The 18,969-nt window shown below is 38.8% G+C and overlaps 1 protein-coding gene across 1 annotated transcript in view; it reads right to left on the reverse strand.

Annotated features, from left to right (window-relative positions):
* The window catches only part of GPR133 (G protein-coupled receptor 133), a 153,953-nt gene that overhangs the window by 42,722 nt on the left and 92,262 nt on the right, over positions 1-18,969 (reverse strand). The window contains exons 16-18 of the mRNA XM_009580323.1: positions 10,253-10,356; positions 7,356-7,467; positions 689-842 (exon numbers count right to left, since the gene is read on the reverse strand). Coding sequence (XP_009578618.1) covers positions 689-842; positions 7,356-7,467; positions 10,253-10,356 — 370 coding nt within the window. The remainder of the gene's footprint in view (positions 1-688; positions 843-7,355; positions 7,468-10,252; positions 10,357-18,969) is intronic.

An 18,969-nucleotide genomic window follows, 5' to 3' on the forward strand; every position in this document is an offset into this window, starting at 1 on the left:
TTTTACATCTCTCCTTTTGACTCAATGTATGAAGTTTTCTTCTTCTTCTAAATGTGGAGGTTTGTCAAGCATCATTGCTATACTGCCAGGACAGTGAAAGCAAGCTAGCTTTCATCTGCTGTGAAGAGTCTGGAACAAAATATTCAGTTTCGATTCCTCAATAGGCACACAGATTATGCTTTCGGTACTGCATACAAAAAGCCATGAGTTGTTATCTGTGAGATTCCTGTGTCATAGGACTACTTTTTTATTCTTAATAATAATACTGAGGTTCTGTGCAGCCTTTTTCATCTAAGGATTTCAAGGCATAAAACATCAACTAATGAAGTCTTGTGATACTCCTGTGCTACTGCGCCAATTTTTTGGATTGCAGAATACAGATAGAATAAGCCAGTATTGTGAATCAGAACCAAAAAAAGAACATACCAGTGCAGTGAGACCTCCCTCCCACACTCCTGCTATTGATTGGGTAATTAAGGATCTGGAGTTCAATGCAATGGAATTAGGTTTAGGGACTACACATTTTAGAGTCCGATTACAGTCAGAAAAATTATGCATTTTCTTATCCAACAGACCTACTCTCAGTAAGGGAAACTATGATCATAAGATGACAATTTTACATATGCTTCAGAATATAATCTTGGCCTACAGTGAGGAGACTTAAAGCAAGCAGCTACTAAATGCTTACCCCATCCAATTCCGTAATAATATAAGTGCTTGCTCTCTTCTGACCCAAATACTTTGATCACCATACTGTAAAGATGAAATCCTTCCACCAGCATCCATGCAAAAGCACTCAGGAAGAAAAAATGAAGGAGAATGGCCAAGATCTTGCAAGGCACCTAAATCAAGAACAAAAATTAATACATTACTACTTCGTGATGCAGTCACATTGGTTTTCCAATTTTTTTTTAAATTTTTGTACACATTTACAAGCTAAATGCTAAATCACTGGAGTAAAACAGTCTTAAGAACTAAGCACTAGTGAATTTAATTTTTCTACAGCATTTTCAGATAACTTCAGAGTAACAAATCCTCTTACCTTTTAATAAAAAACAAAAAAACATTACCAAATGTGATGTGGAGATCCAAACTCATTATTTATTTATAGTAGTAGAAGCAATACACCTACTAAAGTCTACAAAATATTTAAAAATTCAAAACTGAAGGGCTGACATCCTGTTGCTGAACCTGTAGTAAATACAGGAGAGTCAAAGAAGTGGGGGTACAGGCATTGTCCTGTACCCTCCTCCCTGTCACGGCAGAAAAACCAGCATAGTTCATGCCTCATTTTCTACGAAGAACTGGTAGAAAGTCAGTGGATCAGTTAAGCTTGAGCGAAACACGGAAATTCTAAAATACGGTGGCACGTTGAACCTCCTCTTTAGTTACACTTCGCCACATGGCTTTCCTACTTTGCTGTTCTTCATATTAAAAATAGGACAACACACAAATTAAATCACATTGTATTCCAGAGTCTGTCTGTCCTGGTTAGAAATTCTGTAAAAGTCTCATATGCTCCTCCATCAGCAATACTAATACAGACATTTCAAAAAATTATAGCAAGCCATCATTGGCTCTTGAGTCTTAATTGCTCTATGGTGGGCATCTAGTTTACCCACCTGTTTGAATTCTCAGTTTCCTAGTTTGAAGTATGTACCAGCTGTATATGAAGTCATATTTGACAAGAACACATCTAGGGATTAAGACAAAGAACTGAAAGTCTTCTCTGTAGGGTGTTTACAGACAATTCAAACACTCCTTGATAGTCCTTTATTCGCTATGTGCTATCAAGATTCTGGAAATAGGAGCTAATACAAAAGTTTAAGCAACAGCAAAATACCATCTAGAAAGTGAGCCCACCTGGTGTAAACTGGACTATCTGTTTCAATTTAAACTATAACATGTTTTGAAGTGAAACAAATGCTGCCCCAAAAGAGAGGAATGCCATGCCTAAGGCAATGCAGCAAGAAGTAAAAACATCCTCTTGAGTCCTGTTTACACCCACCTCAGTGCTATGGCCCACTGTAGGCTACAGGAAATGCAGTCTGGGCTTAAGACCTGGCTTTTCCTTAAGTTGCTCCTCAAAGAGATCTCTACATTTTTCTCTAAGTCTCCTATCAGCCTACCTTATGAAAACAGGAAAACCTAATCCTTTCTTCTTCCCCACTCCTCACGTATTTGCACAGCACATTCTCCTTTCCCCACTAATTGCTTTTCGAGGATGTCTCACCATGAGTGGTTTCGCTCATCATACAGTAATTGAACAGATGTGACTGCCAATGATCTTACCACAAGATAACCTTCTTTGGTTTGCTTTCAGTTAAGGCACATTTTAAACATGCTTTTGGAACAAGTCCCAGCTATATCTCCGTTTAGCATTTTGTAGCATACTGATGATGGTCATTCTGCTCTAGCTGTAACATCCCTTCTGTAACACCTACAGAATTTCAGAGGGGTTGCTTGCATGCAGTCCATGTAAATAGGAAGACTTTTTTTTTCTTTTTCTTCAAGGTTTCCTTTCCTCACCTGGACAAGTCACAGTAAGGTGTCCAGGCAGGTGAGTCTGTGTGCTGAGGAAGCATTACCAGTAGGAACCAGTTTGTTGCCACAGTGGTCTTCAGATGTTAATCATTAGTTCCCTCTGTTGCATTAGCTTAGCTGCCCTGGGCTGGCATTTTATTCTTTTTGTTGATGGTTCGTGATTTTGTACACTAATGAAAATTAAAATGTCGGGACTTGATAGCATAAGGAAAATTGAAGCTCTCCCGAACCTTATCACTTGTACTCAGCTGGTTCTGTGCTAGTGCAAGGACATTCTAATGCAATCTACTGTGACTACATGTATTAAAAAGCAATAACTTTGGGTTTAATTCATGTAAGTGAGATCTGTAAGTGTTTTAGTATTTTGCAATATAACATATTGACATATAACTAAACCAGATTTGCTTATTGACAAAAACTGTAAAAACCTTTCCAGTTGATTTTATCATAAGGCTATGAAATCCATTTTAATGCCTTTGGGTTTCTACCAGAAGATTAGTCCACTAAAATAAAAATGCAACATAAAGCTGACTTACAAGCTAGTTCTGTCAAATGGATGCTTTCCAATTTTTGAGTAGCCAAACAATATGAATCACAAACCAGCAGAAGAATAAAACATAGTGAAGTAGCAGGAGGCTGGTCTGTATATAATTTTATATAATACCAAGTTGCAGATTTTTACGTAAAATCCATAGAAAGTTGTTACTCATTCTGTACTTGTGTCTTAATTATTACTTTGAAGATACTCTTAAATGACAGAATTGCCTTCTTGAAAAAGCCATTGAAAAGCTGAGACTTTATGTATTAAAAACAGGCAGGTGTCCCTTGCTGTATCATATGATGCACTCTACTTTTGGTAGAATACCTGTAAAAAGATAGATCTCATTACTGTTACTCTTACAGTTGACTACTTGTGAGTCTGTGGAAATAGAAAAGTCAGTCCAGCCAGCAGCAAAGCCTGTCACGTTATAGTTGTTGAGAAAGTAAAGCAGACTCTCAGAAAGGCCTCTCAGAAAATAAGTCATTTGTTTACTGAGGACAGTCTTAAAACAGGTAGGTAAATTTGCATACCTTTTCTAAATTCAACTTATAATAGTGTTTTCAATTTAAGTGGCAATCTTACTGCATTATACATAACCCTCTGAGAATGTCCTTCCTGCAATCTATATGCTGCTTTGATACACAGTCTTGAATTTCTGCAGATACGTATATCATAAAAAAAAAAGTAGCTCATTTCATCTCTGTATTTGAAAGTGTTTTAAGCAACACCATGCAGGAGTACTGAGTGAGAAACGGCTCAATACACTGGTGCAGAACCATAGATAGTAGACACATTAAATTTTCCAGTTGTGCTGGAAAAACACAGTGCTGCCTAATACCCTGTCCTTCAATTTTCATTTTCCTATGTCTGAATAATACTTCACTTTCTCCCACAAACATGCTCAGGTCTTTGGAAGGCTTTAGTAGCCTAAAGATGGTTAATTATTTTTAAATGCACGCTGCTGTTTGGGATTCTGGTAAAAAAAATGTTGCTCTCTAATAGCAGAGAGCGAGTAACAGACAGCAAACCTTTCTGAAGAAACAAATCTATCTATTGCTGAAAGTCTAAGGGAAGTCATTAGACTGGCATGCCGATAGCAAAGATATCTTAGGGACTTGGCAGTACAGGAAGAAAATGCTGTGTGCGAAGATACTTGCTTTCTCTAGAAGAAAGATATCCTGGTTTCAGGAATAATTGCCTTCCTGGAATGTGCCATCCTAAATGTGATCATTTAGGACTACTGTTTTAGGACTACTGACGTTAGGTATTAAGGACCAGCTTTTTAAAAAAAAAAAAAAAAAAAAAAAGTTCTTGGATGTATCAGAAAGGTCAAAGTCGTATTCGTGGAAGTAGAGTTTCGTGGTTAAAAATTACTCCTACTCTACAAAAGGAAAATTGCTGCAGTATAAATTGTAAATGATTAAATAATACATCTGGAATTACCAGGGGAATACTGTACACTACATCTGGAATCAAAAACTAAATATCCCTAGAGATGGAGATGGGAAAAGGATGGAGACTCTAAAGGCAATCACACAAGACAGTGATGCCAGCTCGTGGCCTGTTTCTGTGATGCCATTCCCTACTGCACTGTATTTCCTCAAGCAAACTGGCACTTGTCCTTTCAAGCAAGGGCACTTATAAACTGTTTAGCACTAGATACACCCGTCTTTGGCAGAAGCAGAAGATTAAGAAATTTACACCGTCTAGTGTAAATATTGCCTCCCTCTTTTTGTAAACTACCATTTAGCAGTCCAATTAAAGCAGCAATTAAAGGTATTAAAACTGATGTCAAAGCTAGTGAGAACAGAGCATGCAGAAGGTAAGGACCCAAGACTAATAAAAGGATGAATCTCAGCACCTCAAGAGGTTAAAACAATATAAATAAAAGCATAGCAGATATATCATGCTTTTCAATTTTAAGATCTTTACGGTATTGTGCCCTACAATTACTGCTGTTACAGAGGAGATAGAGCTGAGATATCCATGGATTCTGTGAAGTGTTTCGCTTCGGAAAGCCTGTGGCATAAAACAGGTCTTGCTTTCTGTGTGCTACTGTTTCAATTTGACTAAAGTAAGTTTTGAGTAAGTTTGAGAGAAATGAAAATATGCACCTATTAAACTGCAACTTAAATCTATGTGAGCATTTCGCAAGCTTAGCTACATCTGCTTAACTAAACAAGCAAGATGTCTGTGTGTGGACAGGGCACATTATAAATGTAGGTGGACACTGGGGCAGGTCTCCTGAGAACATGGGCACTAGCTACATCCAACTAAAAACAGGAAAAGCAACTAGTATTGCATAGTATTTTAAAAACTTGGAGGTGATGCTGGCCTTGATAAAGTGTAAAGAGGCTTTTACACATTATCTGAAGTGACTCAGTTGTATTGTCTGAAAATCTGGAATGGATGAAAAAGGAAAAACTGTGAGAATAAGACACCCTGTTATGCTGAGTGAATGTTTTATTGCCCTCAAGCCTATGTCCTTTCAGCAGAGTTTTAGCTCTATACTTACTCAGAGAGGATTATTTTAATGCCTGGTTTCCACTGTCTTTAGTTTCAGGTTATACCTTTTGCTGCTCTCCACTGTCTCCATTTCATTTTCCTTCTAAACCATTCCCTACCATTTTCTCCCTTGCACATTATCTTATTCATTCAGGACCTACTTGAATGTTAAACAGCAAAAGAGTACGAACTTCGTTTTACAAAGTGCTTTTAGATCCTCAGGTAATAATAGCCTATGTAAAACCAGACATTATTGTTATTTATAAACTTAACAGATGTTCAAGGGATCCCATTTGAGCTGAACACAAATTTAAGTAGCTGTTGTATTGGCAAAATGAAGAGAGCGCAAACCTTGTGTTTACTGTACTTGAGAATAAAAAGAATAAAAGATTAATAGAAACTGCTCGCTGCTTGTCAAAAGTAATATGGAGAAACAGCTGGTCACCAAAGTAGCCAAGTTTTGACCATTACAAAAACAGAGCACGCTGGAAGATTATTTTTAAATCAGGTTTTCTTTCTGCTTTTTGTAGGTGGGACTTTCCATCAACAGACCTTATGTTACTTTAAATAGCATTTTTTAAACACAACAGTGGAAACAAATTGGTTTTACTGGTATGTAACACTGTTAACTTGGTATATTTGTCTTAATCTAACCCAGCTGTTTTAGATGCCAGTTTTAATGGTTTAGATCCTAGTACTCTGCATAAGGAATTCCCACCTGTAGTAGCAGAGCCATAAAATCAATCTGTAATTTCAAGTTCCCATCTATGTGATCAGGCAGAAAAAGCCTACACATGCGTAGGGCTTAAGTACCACACAAGCAATATGAAGGTGTTTGTCATTTGCTTAAGTGGTTGCCTTAGATGCCCAGAGAAGTATATACACTTTTTACGATACTGAGAATCTCGGATTAAACTCTTACACAGCAATACTTAGAGGTAATGCTTTCTGCCACCTCTGGCTAATTAAGCAATAGTTGCTATACCTTTCTTATTGATTATTACTCAGGTCAAATAAACATGAATGATACTTAAAAATCATCTAAATTTCCAGAGTAGAGATCATAATCAATAAATCTGCTGTTCAGAAAAAACAGCGTATTCTACCACACAAATAAAACTTTATGAGCAAAACCAAAGACCTTCTGTTTTGCTCTCCAAGAAAGCACAAGAAATTGCCACAGCTCCGTCAGGAAGCTCATTACCTTCCAACAAGAATAAGATGACTTTTTAATGTGGAAAAAAAAAAGGCAAACTGTACCATAGCAGAGACTACACAATTAAAAAAAAAAAGCCAAAAAAAAAAAACCCACCACCAAAGCAAAAAACTAACCCAAAACCCTAACAGAAATACAAATACCTGACCTAAATACAAAATTCATACAATTTTCTCCAATACAGAATTCCTACAGTTTTCAATACAGAGAATGGATGAGAGAAAGCATAAGCCACGTCAGGCAGAAGTCAGCCGTGCCATTTGAACGCACAACTGAAAGGTACTCCGTTACTATGGTGATTTTTCCATTTGATGGGTGCATATCTCTTTCAGTTTTGCAAACATCCAGACATGGCCGGTTACTATGATAACACCATTTGGATGCACAGAAGGCTTTATCTAGTGTTACAGGATGTCATTTTTGGCTAAGGCAGGTTAAAAATAGGAGATCTCATATGCAAGACACTTTCTTGCATGTGGCACGTGGCATTCATTCCATGGAGGTGCCTCGCAGAAAACACAATCAGTCTTTCTAGCATTTCTTTCTTACCGTTCCAGGGCTGAACTGAAAGCTGGTGAGAAGCAGGATCTGAGCCACCAAGACAGCAAAGGACAGATTGGCATGGATGTGATAGCGCTGGTTGCGGATGGTGCTGACAGACCTGGCAGAAGATAGAAAGACACAGGAATAAAACAGTATTCCAAGAAGCACGAACCTATTTATGATTTATCAGCAAGCGTTTTGATTGGCTTTTGGTCACTTGTTTTGGTAGGGTTATCATGATGTCTTTTGAACACTCCTTCCAGGATGGAGTTGGACCTAACTGGTTTCTTGCGTATTCTGCTGCTGTCCTGAAGGCAGCAGAAAGACCGATTTGCACATTAACTAGCTCTGCTAATGACTTGTGATAAAGTATTAACAAAGGGCTTGATCCTGAATGGTGCTGAGCTGTCAAGGAAGTCAGATCTGCACCTCACAGAAAGCGCACTGCACCTTGCACCATCTAGCCCACACCATGCCATAGAATTTCTGGTTTTATTTTATTGGTATTTGCCTGTATTAGAAATAAGTGAATGTGAAAAGACTGTGGTTACAACTTTGACTTTACTATGACCAGCTTTTGAGCACAGGAACTATAGCTACTTATACGGATGGGCAGTGCCTATCTTGACAGAGACCTGACCTTGATTACAACATCATTTGAACCTATCTTTCTTGGCTTTGCAAAAACCGGCTGGAAATCTGACAAGAACATGCTTTCCTGGAAGTCTTCTGACCTTGTGTTTCTGTCCTCATCCAGAAATAGGAAGTAGAAAACAAACAAAAACATTTATCTGAACATTTCAGGCCTTTTGCATAATTTTATTCTTCTCTCTAAAAAAAGAACAGTACTAGTGATAACAGGTTTTCTATTTCAACCCATACTGCCTGCCAGCCCCTACCGGCAGCGTTAATCATTTCGGGAGACCTGGACCATTTGGTATGAGAATGGCAGTGCTTCCTCCACACAACAGTACGCACTCCCAGCTTTTTTTTGTATCACGCTGGATGGTGATGACTTTTGCAACCGCTGGTGACACATCGTGTGTGCCCCCTAAAGCCAAGTGACACAGAGTGGACAATGCAGACGATTGCTTGCTGTCAGCCCTGCTCTTCCAGCTGGGGCCAGTGCTTCCACTTTAGCCAGTGCTCCATTAGAAGGGAGTGAAGAGGGAGACGACAAGAAGTATCGATGTCCTAAAAGTAATTCAAAGAGACAGGTTGCACTTCCTGGTGCCAATGGCTTTCTAATAAGGAACTTCACGCAGTCGCAAACTGGAACATCGTTACCCAGAAGGCAATCAGGACTGCCCTCCTGGGAAGCGGCCGTCATTGCCAGTACGCGGAGTAGCAAAGAACTTGCCAGATTCCTCTCCACTTACCTCATGGTCATCTAACACTACATTGCAAAATTTCACTTCAGCTGTTTAATGAGGCCCTGCTCTCCAGTGAAAACCTAATCAAATTATTTTTAATTGGCAGTTTGAATGATCCTGTATGTAGGTGGGGTGCTCAAGCCTGTGACAGTCAGCTGGATCCAAGCTCTCTTTCCAAAGTCTTCTGTTTGCCTGCAGTTTCTTGAGGAGTTTTCAGCCTCGATGCAGCAATACCATCTCCTTTTGTTCCTTTTTCCTTTCTAAACACTATAACATCCAGTTTTGCACTCAGACAAAAATGGAACAGACCATTCCCCTTAGCCTACAGCGCAATGTCAGATAGGCAGACGTTGGACTTACTTAGGAGTGGATTTTGCCACACATTACGCACTTAATCCAAGTATGACCAACACAGATCTTGAGACTTGGAAATAATATGGGGTTTGGAACAAATAAACATTGCAAACAGTTTACTGGGTTTCAGCAAGTCCTTCTTCCTAGAAACTGGCCTCTTAACAGGATGTCCAAAAGACATGCTTAGGCACAGAAATAAAAAATTGAACTCTTGAGTAGGAAGAACATGGTTTAGTGTGTGAAAGGAGACAAGAATCCCATTCCTTGCTGTGCTCCCAATTTGCTCAGGTTTTCTATTTTTTATTTAGACAGAAACCTCTATGAAAGCTTTTTCAGAAATGTTTGTATCAAGCCTAGTTGGGCCTCAAACTCAGTTGTCACTACTGGAATATAAAAATGCATAAAGACCCGAAGTGCCCTGTGGCAGAAACCTTCCCAGTGCAGAGAGCCCTCAAAGGGGCTGCCGGATTACAGCAGGAGGCTGCAGAGGTCCAGAGGATTTAAACATAAGCCATGGAGTGAATTTCACACTGCCTATAGTGTCCTTCATCCTACTAAAGCAACACATTAGAAAACTAGGCTAACAGAGAACAGCAAGATACGTGAAAATAAATGTGGGTTATGTGATGTAATTGTGTACAAGCTGTATGAAACAAAAGTGAGGCAGCTAATGTTGAGCGAGCCTCCCTTTCTGGGCACACCTTTGTAAACACACTGCCTTACAGACAAGAGAGTTGAAAAACAGAAAGAAGTACTGATTGTACGCTCCAAGCAATCCAAAGATGTATGGGGAGGGGGGGAAGAGGGGCTGACCCTGCAGTTCTTGCTCATATTGTACTTGCTTTGAGCTCCAGACCAACCCCTCCTATAGCCTCCTTGCAAGATTCCTGAACTATAGCAACACACGGAGAGTTTAAAAAAAATCCAAAAATCCCTCATAGGATGAAAATAGCTTGCTATATAAAGACCACCCCATTTCAGGAAATGAAAATAATTTAGAAATAACCAACCAACTGTTACAAATACATGTGCAGAATCTAATTAAGGAAGATCGGAGAATTAATAGCCTTTGTTTTATTCTGAGCACCTGAAGGGATCCTAACCAGTGGCCTGAAATGCACTGCCTGGCTTTCTGCACGATACTTGCTCAGCAGGTATTAAGTTAAAATTACTCACGACAATATAGCAAATGTGACCAGCGTGATCGTCAAGCAGAAGATGGACAGAGCGCAGCCAACGTAAGTGATGGAGGAGAGGGCCACCTGGTGTTCTCTTGTTAGCTGTACACAAAGAAAAGAAATAAAAACTATTAATTGATTTATTACACTACAGAACCACAGGTCAGCCCCCCTGCACATAGCGTTTCCTCCTCCATCCGTCCACATATAAGCTGATGTTCACAATCATTCGCTGCTGTTTCTAACACAGGAACTGAAGAGCCATCTCCAAACTCGGTCGCACAGCCAGGGCATCCACATGCCCATGGCATTTTGGTTCCCTCTTTCATTTCATAAATCAGTATTTTCCTCAGAATAAGTTAGTTTCTCTGCTGCTGCGATATCATCAAGCCTGAGATTAGAGCAGTTTATTGGGCTGCACAGTGTAGCAATGGGATCTTCCACAGCTCGCAGGGCACTTCGCTAATGCTCTCACGCTGCAATAATTTACATCGTTGTGCAAATACCAGAAGTGCTTCACAGCAGTGAGAACTGACAAACCAAGATAACCCATAAATCACGGGCCATTTATAGCCCACTTGTTTTGTCTAATGTATCATGTTTTCAGTGCCTGTTGAAGGAGCTGGACTGACATCTACAAAATGGAAAACCACAGAAAAGACCCAGCATGAGCAGTCAGAGTGTAAGCCTCTCCTCTCAGCCTCTGTTTTTATCTACAGGCACCTTTTGTAGAAGTAATTCAATTTTCATGAACATTTAATCTGTAACTCCATAGTGCCTGCCACTAGGATCTACGTTAAAACCTGGATAGATTTAATGGGGGAGGGACAGTGTGTTTTGACCATTCATCCTAAATTAATCAGAAAGTGTGCTTTAATTTTCCATACAAGTTCTCATAAAAGAATGACAAAAAAGCCACACCCAATAAAAGGAGCCAGGCAGCATTAATATATAATAAGTAGAACAGAGCAGGGCAGGAAAAAGTTTTCTCATCTCAGAAGAATTTTCAAACATTTTTCCTGACTTGAATTTGGATAGAGTTGACATTTTCATAAACTGAACATTTGACAAAAAAAAAAGAAAAGTGCTCAATCAAAAAGTTTTAATTTTGATGCTTGAAATACTATGTTTTTATTTCAGCATCTATTCACTATAAATTAAATTCCTAGCTGAAAACTCATTCAAAATATTTATTTATTCTGAGAAATACTGAAAGGACCAATATATTTTCCACTTTCTTTACAGTGACTCTACCTAATAAAAAATAATCCTTTCTCACAGTTTGGGATTTTCTATTATTTTCCCCATACACAATAAAAATTCCCCCCCAAACAAAGTATTTCATCAGAGATTATCAAACCCAACCATTTCTACCAATAAACTTTCCATCTTTCCATTAAAATTCCTTTTAAAGCAGAGAAATAACATGCCATGTGGCTATGAGCAAAAAAAAAAAATAAAATACAGACAAAACCTATGTGTTGTATATGTACAATTTTCTTGTCATTATCTGCCAAAAGTATCAGCTCACGTGCAGCAAGTTTTACAGCAGAATAGATTGTGGCTCGCTCAGCATTCTGAGAACTATTAAGCGATGCAGCAGCAGCATTGAAAGACAACTGTTGCTATGGTGTTACAGTTCCTAGGAAATATGATGCAGCTCTTTAGCATCTCTCTTTCAGCCAAAGACACATTTCTTTTCCCTGACTTGGATAGCATCAATTACAGAAACAAAAGGGTTCTGTGTGCTGGACCAGCTTAAAAGGTCCATATAATTTCTACAAAAGAACTCCTATCATCCCTCATCCCCCAGAGAAGCCATGTATAGCCATTCTTCACAGACTATTCCTGAAATAGGAATAACTTCTGTGGTAAATTGAGCAGTTTAGAAGTGATTTCCTCATCAGGGATATTCATGTCCAAAATGCATGGACCTTATTTCCTGATTGCTCCAATATACATCCCTTTCTCTTGCTACAGGTGGCTTGCAGTTCTACAGAGGCAGGAGGGGAGTAGAGGAAGCATTTCCAGCTTCAAATCACTCTGAAATCAGTATTTCTCAGTAGTTCAAGGCTTGCTTTCACTCCTTTCACTCCCAACACCTGCAGCCAGAAAATGTTCCCTACAGAGGTCAAAGCTGCTCAGTGCTCATTTAGATTTACAGTGGTCTATCAGTGTTTGCATTGGCAAAGGCGGATAAGATCTGCAAAGGAAAGGTAATGTCTTACTATTACATACAAGTACAGAAGATACAGGGGATCCATCTAGTGGAAATGCGCAAAAATCAAAGCCTTTCTTTTTTTCCATAATACATCCAAGATAATGATCACACAAATGTATTTTTCTAACTAATTTCTATCATAACTAACATGCCTCTAAGAAAGTCTTTCTCTGGGTTTTAGCTCAGTCTTCCTCCAGAAACCTTTGCAGGGCAAGACAAGACATGAATCAAGTTCTCCCAAGTGGAGCCTGTATTACTTAGAAACAAAAAAGGAAAAAAAAAAACCTCTTAACAACAGAATATTCAAACCTAAAATAACCTACGTAAGTCCCCACATCTATGAACTGGAAATTGCTCTTGCTCTGGTAAACGCAACCAAAATCTGATGATAATTTAAGAATGACACTCTTAAATCAATACCCACATCAGTCTGCTAACAGCTATTTCAAAAGCAACATTGCCGTAGTTCACATTCTCATCTTGCCTAGTGTGAGGGACAGAAAGCCTGTAGGTAGTTTTGAACCATTTTTTGTTTATTAAGGAAAAGGTGGTGCCTGCAATAGCTGTTTTCAAACTGAACTGTCGGGTTGGAGGGGTGCAAGAGAGCGGTCCCCAGTTCACAGCGGCTCCAGTCGGTGAAACCAGCTCCTTTCTGTGGGTGATATGAATTGCAGGGGGTAGGATACAGCATGGAAAGGAGGCCTGGAATGACTTCCAGGGTGCGGAGCCTCATTTCTATATACAGGTATATGGTGCAGGAGAGAAGAGAAACTGTATTTAAAATATCAGGTCTCTGCTAACTTCTCACAACCCAGCTGTTAGAGCACAGCTGGATGTTGTGTGTCTGTGTTCACATTGTAACGGATAACAAGCACACAGTTTTTTTAGAAATACCTGGATTGTCAAAGCATTGTGGATCATCAATTAAGAAACAATTCCCTATAAATTCCAATGCTCTGATACGAGCTGATTTCACCTTACCTCAGCTTGTCTTTTCGAAAATTTTCAGACTTTGTGCATGATGTGGAATCTAAGACAGTAATTTGGGATGATCTTGTAGTCAGCACAAAAATGCTAATCAGGCTGTAATGCTATTACTAAAGAAAATAGCATTAAAAAGTACCACATAAAACGTTGAGCAATCTGTGAAGTAGTCCCATGAGCCTGATTCTCAACTTACCCCAGTTTACATTAAATTATTCTTTTCTTCTAAAAGTTTTTGCTTCTTTGAGTTTATAAGGTCATTCTCTTACTCTGCAGCAAGCTGAAAAGCTAGGAAACGAGCTCATGCAGTCATGAGTGTTAGTAATCATGAACACTAAAAGACAGATGTTTCTTAGTTTCAGCTTTGACAAACAGTCAAATCAAAAATTCATATTCCATATAAAACTCCCATCTTTTTAGTTTAGGCTGTAACACCCTTTACCTTACAAGTGTTGCTAATAGCACGGACAAAGATCTGATGGTTTCAGTAGTTACACCCATCTGCAACGTTACAGTCTATTCGTCTTACCCTTGTTCTCACTCATAAAAGAAGTTAGTACATTGCTCAACATTTTTATTTTGGAAACTCACAGGGAACCGGATGGCCTGAGAAATGATCCTGGAAAGATACCAGTTCAGACTCCAAATATATATTTTTCCTTTATGATGTTTTTAATAACAAGAAAATGAGTGACATCTAACGCCTCTGTTTAAAAATAACTGCACAGGAAGATGAAAATATTATAATGGGATGGTACTTTTCATCTCTGGAGTATCTGGAAAAGGTCAGTTGAAGCTGAAAGACTTGTTCAATAGGCTATACATGAAAAATTGTTTGATCTGTATCTAGAACAGTAAACCTACTTATTTACGTAACATTAACGAGCAACTGTATATACAATGCAGTACAACAACCCATCAAAAAGCTAAATGGGCTACAGAAACACAAAACAGCAACTGGTCAGATCAGAGCATCTGTCTGGGCAACACAGGGCTCTCTCTGCTCAGTGTCCCCTTCCACGTGTCCCCTTCTTTTGTGTGAAATTTGCACTCCTGTCCCTTTTTCTCATTATTCATCTCTCAGGCAGTTGACTGCACTTTTTCTGCTTTGCAAAGGGAGTACTTTTGGCTTTCTCCAGAGGAAGGGACATTTTGGGGAAGTACTAATCTAAAATTTTCTAAAATATCCCTCTGTGCCTGCCTTTAGAGGCAACACGTCAGACAAAGGCCTCAGTTCAAATACTTAAAATAAGGTTTGTCATAGCTGATCCTGAAAAGTTTTGTCTATATACCAAATTACAACTTCACAATTTAGACACCAAAAGCAGTAATTTCATTGTCTAAACTACTTTTGAAATTTCCTTTCTGAAAAACAATTCATCTTCTTCCAAAAAAAGACAAGTTCTTGAACCAAAAAAAAGTTTTACAGCCTTAAAAAATGAGCCCTGCAATCTAAGGACTATATCATACCTATCATTTGTACTTCAGTGTTACTTACCGGTAGAACACAGAATATGATATTTTTGCATGTGCTCATATAGTATATACATTTTATGAAACCAAAGTTACTTGTTTACTGGTGGAAACGTAAGACATGACAACTGTATTTTGCCCTAAGATCAAACATAAGAGCAAGTTCTATTTTAGTGTCCCTTTTGGTCAGCTTTCCATCTCAAAGAAACATTCCTACCATGGAGTCACTTACAATGACGTATGTTTTTTACCCTGTTTATCGAACCGACTGAGGTCTGCCATGAGATGATCAGCTGCTGGCCTGGGCTGAAATCCACTCTCAAACCCTTCTGCAAAGGCTTGAAACAATATCTTATGAGACATTTCTTGGGGGGAAGGAAGGGAGGAGAGGTAGGGGTGAAAAATTAAGGCTCAGCCAACCCTATTGAAGCTGCACCTTTAAAATGCAATCTGAATCCAATTAAGAAAAGAATGAGTAATTAGCTTTGGCAGCCTGAGTGTTTCAGAGACATTAAAACGCTGGCCTTGGCTGATGAAGCTAATGGTTTTAATTGCCTCCAGAAAGGATGCTGAAATTCAATTTCAGTCCAGTGAGGCCTTTATTTATATATTAAATAATAATAACAATACAAATCTCTGTTTTCCTTCAGCTTGCCAAGCACTTTGTTAGGTCCATAACATTATGTTTTTTTCAAATTAACATCTGCGTTTCGTTCAGTCTACTCACTGAGACCACAAGAACCATTTTGGTGGGACCATGCCTAATGGCACTGCACAATCGCTACTCACAGAAAGAAAAGTCTATCTTGAATCAGAGACGTCTTTTATCGAGCCGCAATGTATCAGATACCACAAGTTTAGAGGGGAAAAAAAGCCTCAGAGAGTCACACTTTGCAGCGCAATCATCTTTATCAGCCATTTCCAGCAGAACTGCTTTTGAATTCCCATTCTCTATTAACTGCACAACTCCTAGTGATCAGCGATAAAGTGCTACGAAGGGGGCTTTTCAGGATTAAAGGAACGTTTTCCTACAGCCAGCCCAGCCTGGTGGCTGCTTATTTAAAATTTTTCACTGTGACATGAAAAACTTAGAATTTTCCAAATATCTCTGCCAAGGTATTAATTAGTATTTTTAAAAGCCCATGTCATCTTTTAAAGAAGTTCTGGGCAAGATGTCATCAAACAGTAGGTAATCCGCTCATTACAAATCACACACAGCAAGTTTTTAGTTCAAATGAAGCCTGAAGGAAGCATGGCAGGGAGGAAGGACTCAAGTTGTGAAGTGGTACCAAATTATAATAAAGTTTGGGAAGCAGAAAAGCAGATATTTGTGCAAGTTCTTCCTCATATCTCTGTTTGTGTAACACAAAGCAGTGTGTTTTTTTCTGCCTTCATTTCAGGCCTAAGACTCGCAGTGTTTCTCAAGAAATGTTAAATGCTATATTTACAGCAGATTATCCTCTGTGAAACTGAAGCAGCTCCTTTTGCCCATACGCCTAAGACTTGTACATCTGTTCTCTACTCTCTGTTCTGACTCGTCCTGTTCTCCAATTAACAGCCAAACTGAAGTCCATCAGAGAGGGCTAAGAGCGTGGGTCCAGCAGGCTCTTGCAGGCAGAGAAACAACAGTCTCTTGCCAGACTCTGAGATTTTTCAGAGCAGTTGAGGATAACTAAATACCCAGCTCCCAGTAAAATTCAGTGAAAATTAGTATGTCTACCTCCCTTATCCAGGCTTGGGCTTTGATTCAGAAACACCCATTTCGATTCAGGACTGCAACTAGCTGTGGCTTGCACCACGGCCAAGAGTCTCCAGGTGCCCAGTCCTGAATTTCCCCTACACCACGTTTTGGGGAGAAAGGGCATAAAAAGGCCAATACAGGAGACAGACTGAACTCAAGAGCACAGAATGACTAAAAGATATTCAACAGAGAACAGTAATCGATAAAGGTGCAGTATCATAACATTTTTATACTGCATGGGGAAATCCTTTAGTCAGCAAGAAGACCTAGCTGCCAAGTGGCTCTGTGCTTTCATTTTCACCATAGAAAGGAAGTCTATGTTATTTTGTTAAGTATTCTGATTAAAATAGAGTCCTGTTTCATGCTCCTCAAACAAAAGAGCTCTTTTGACTGTTATAGCACTCCTAAATATTTGTGCTTTTTCAAAATAAAAAGTCATTTTCTCTTCTCCTCTGCTGAGTGAAATTCAGTAAATGCCAAACAATTCTCTAAGGAATTTGAGAGGTTTAGTATCCTGCAGCATTAGTTCAACTTTTTCCATGTAATTCTAAGGGATTAAGGACAGAACCACAGTCTTCTATTTCCTTCCATCAAAATCAACAGAGCTGCATTGGCATAGGAATGGAATAGCAAAAGAATGAACAATGGCTCTGAGTTAAAAATCAAGACCAGTGCTCAATTTTCAGGAAAGATGAGCATGAGCAAAGTAAGAACAAAAGAAATATGATGCACAATCATACTGTGAACACATCAGTGAGAGGTGTTCCTCCGTGGGGGCAACATTCACTGTGATAAAATGGAGGGGGAAGTGGAGAGAGTGAGAAAGAGCAAAGAAAGTTTACAAAGCAATGCTAGAATAAACACACAGGCTGATTTATCTTTGTTCATCTGATGGGTAAGGGCTGTCTAAACTGTCTGCAGAGATCTCTTCAGTTAAATAAACTGTCAATGGTAATAAACAAGGACCAAAAATATTACAATGCCTATCCAATTTTTAAATATGCAACACAAAAGAAAAATTCCTGGACTAAGGCATTATTCTTTTTATGTTCCCAGCAATGAAAAGCATGCTGAGAACAGTAATTATATTAAAATTACAAAACAGCAGAAATCGGAGAATGCCACATTATTTCCTTTTCATTGTCCTATTAGAGTATATAATCTGAACCTCAGCTGGCTGAAAAATTTAAGAAAAAAGGTTATCATTTCAGACTGCTATTTTAATGCCCCCTGAGTGCAATGTTTGATTAATAACTGCAATATTAGATTTAGGAAAACAATTCTCCAAACTTATAAATTACACACCTATGCCCCATATTTTTAAAGCATTTGACAATATTAGGACATTTTCAAAACAGCCTTTATAAACACGAATAGATGCACTTTGTTCTCAGTCAGCCATATGTTGTCAAAACTTGCTGTCAAACTCAGCTATAACAGTGAAAAATAAAATAAAAACACAGGTATTGCCCCAAAGAAGAAATTCGGGGTGTCTTTCCTTTTGTAAATAGAACCCCACAGCCAAATCCTCAAGCCTTTTCAAAATCATTGGCTCCCTAAAGATGCTATGAGTTGTCTCTGTAGCTCCAGCTGCAAGATCAGAAGTTTTAAAATATTTTCCCCTTTAGATTCAAGCCCATTGGTGGGCAGCTTGACCTGTATTGATTTATCCTCCCTTCTGAATTATGGAACAAGAGCTACAAAAGGGATGAAAAACAAAGTAATTTCTAGCTTTAGAAATGCAGAAAATGTGTTTAAAAACCTGAACAATTTCTATCACAGATTGTACGACACTATTACTTTGCTGGAAATGTCCATCCACATGTGAACTTTATAGTACTCATTTTTATATCCTCACAGCTGGAAAAGACAGAAAGAGGAAAAAATAGGGAAAAAAAAACAATTTAAGAGAATGGTCTAGGAGCCATAAATATTGCAGTTGTGTCCTGCATTGATCACTTGGGGGAGGGGGACCCAAACCTCAAACTCTATCCTGCTGTGGGAGACAATGACTTCCCCTTTAAAAGGATTTTTGAACTCTGGGTCCCCAGGTGTCCACCATCCTTTTGCTGAAATGACGTTTATGTGGCAGATGGTACAAATAGCCTGGCATGCTTTGTAGTTGTTGGATCACTGTAAAAATAAAAACTGCCAGATGGCTGGCATGTTTCCTGGCAGGAGCATAGGGCCCCACTGACTGATGAGAGGAAGTAAAGCTGCCCAAAATAAAATAATAGCGTCTGAATTTTCTTTGGAGTGCTTTTGAATTGTGGCTTATTCAGTGTTGGGTTTGATT

The sequence above is a fragment of the Fulmarus glacialis genome, unplaced genomic scaffold, assembly GCF_000690835.1.
Source record: "Fulmarus glacialis isolate BGI_N327 unplaced genomic scaffold, ASM69083v1 scaffold29876, whole genome shotgun sequence".
NCBI lineage: Eukaryota > Metazoa > Chordata > Aves > Procellariiformes > Procellariidae > Fulmarus > Fulmarus glacialis.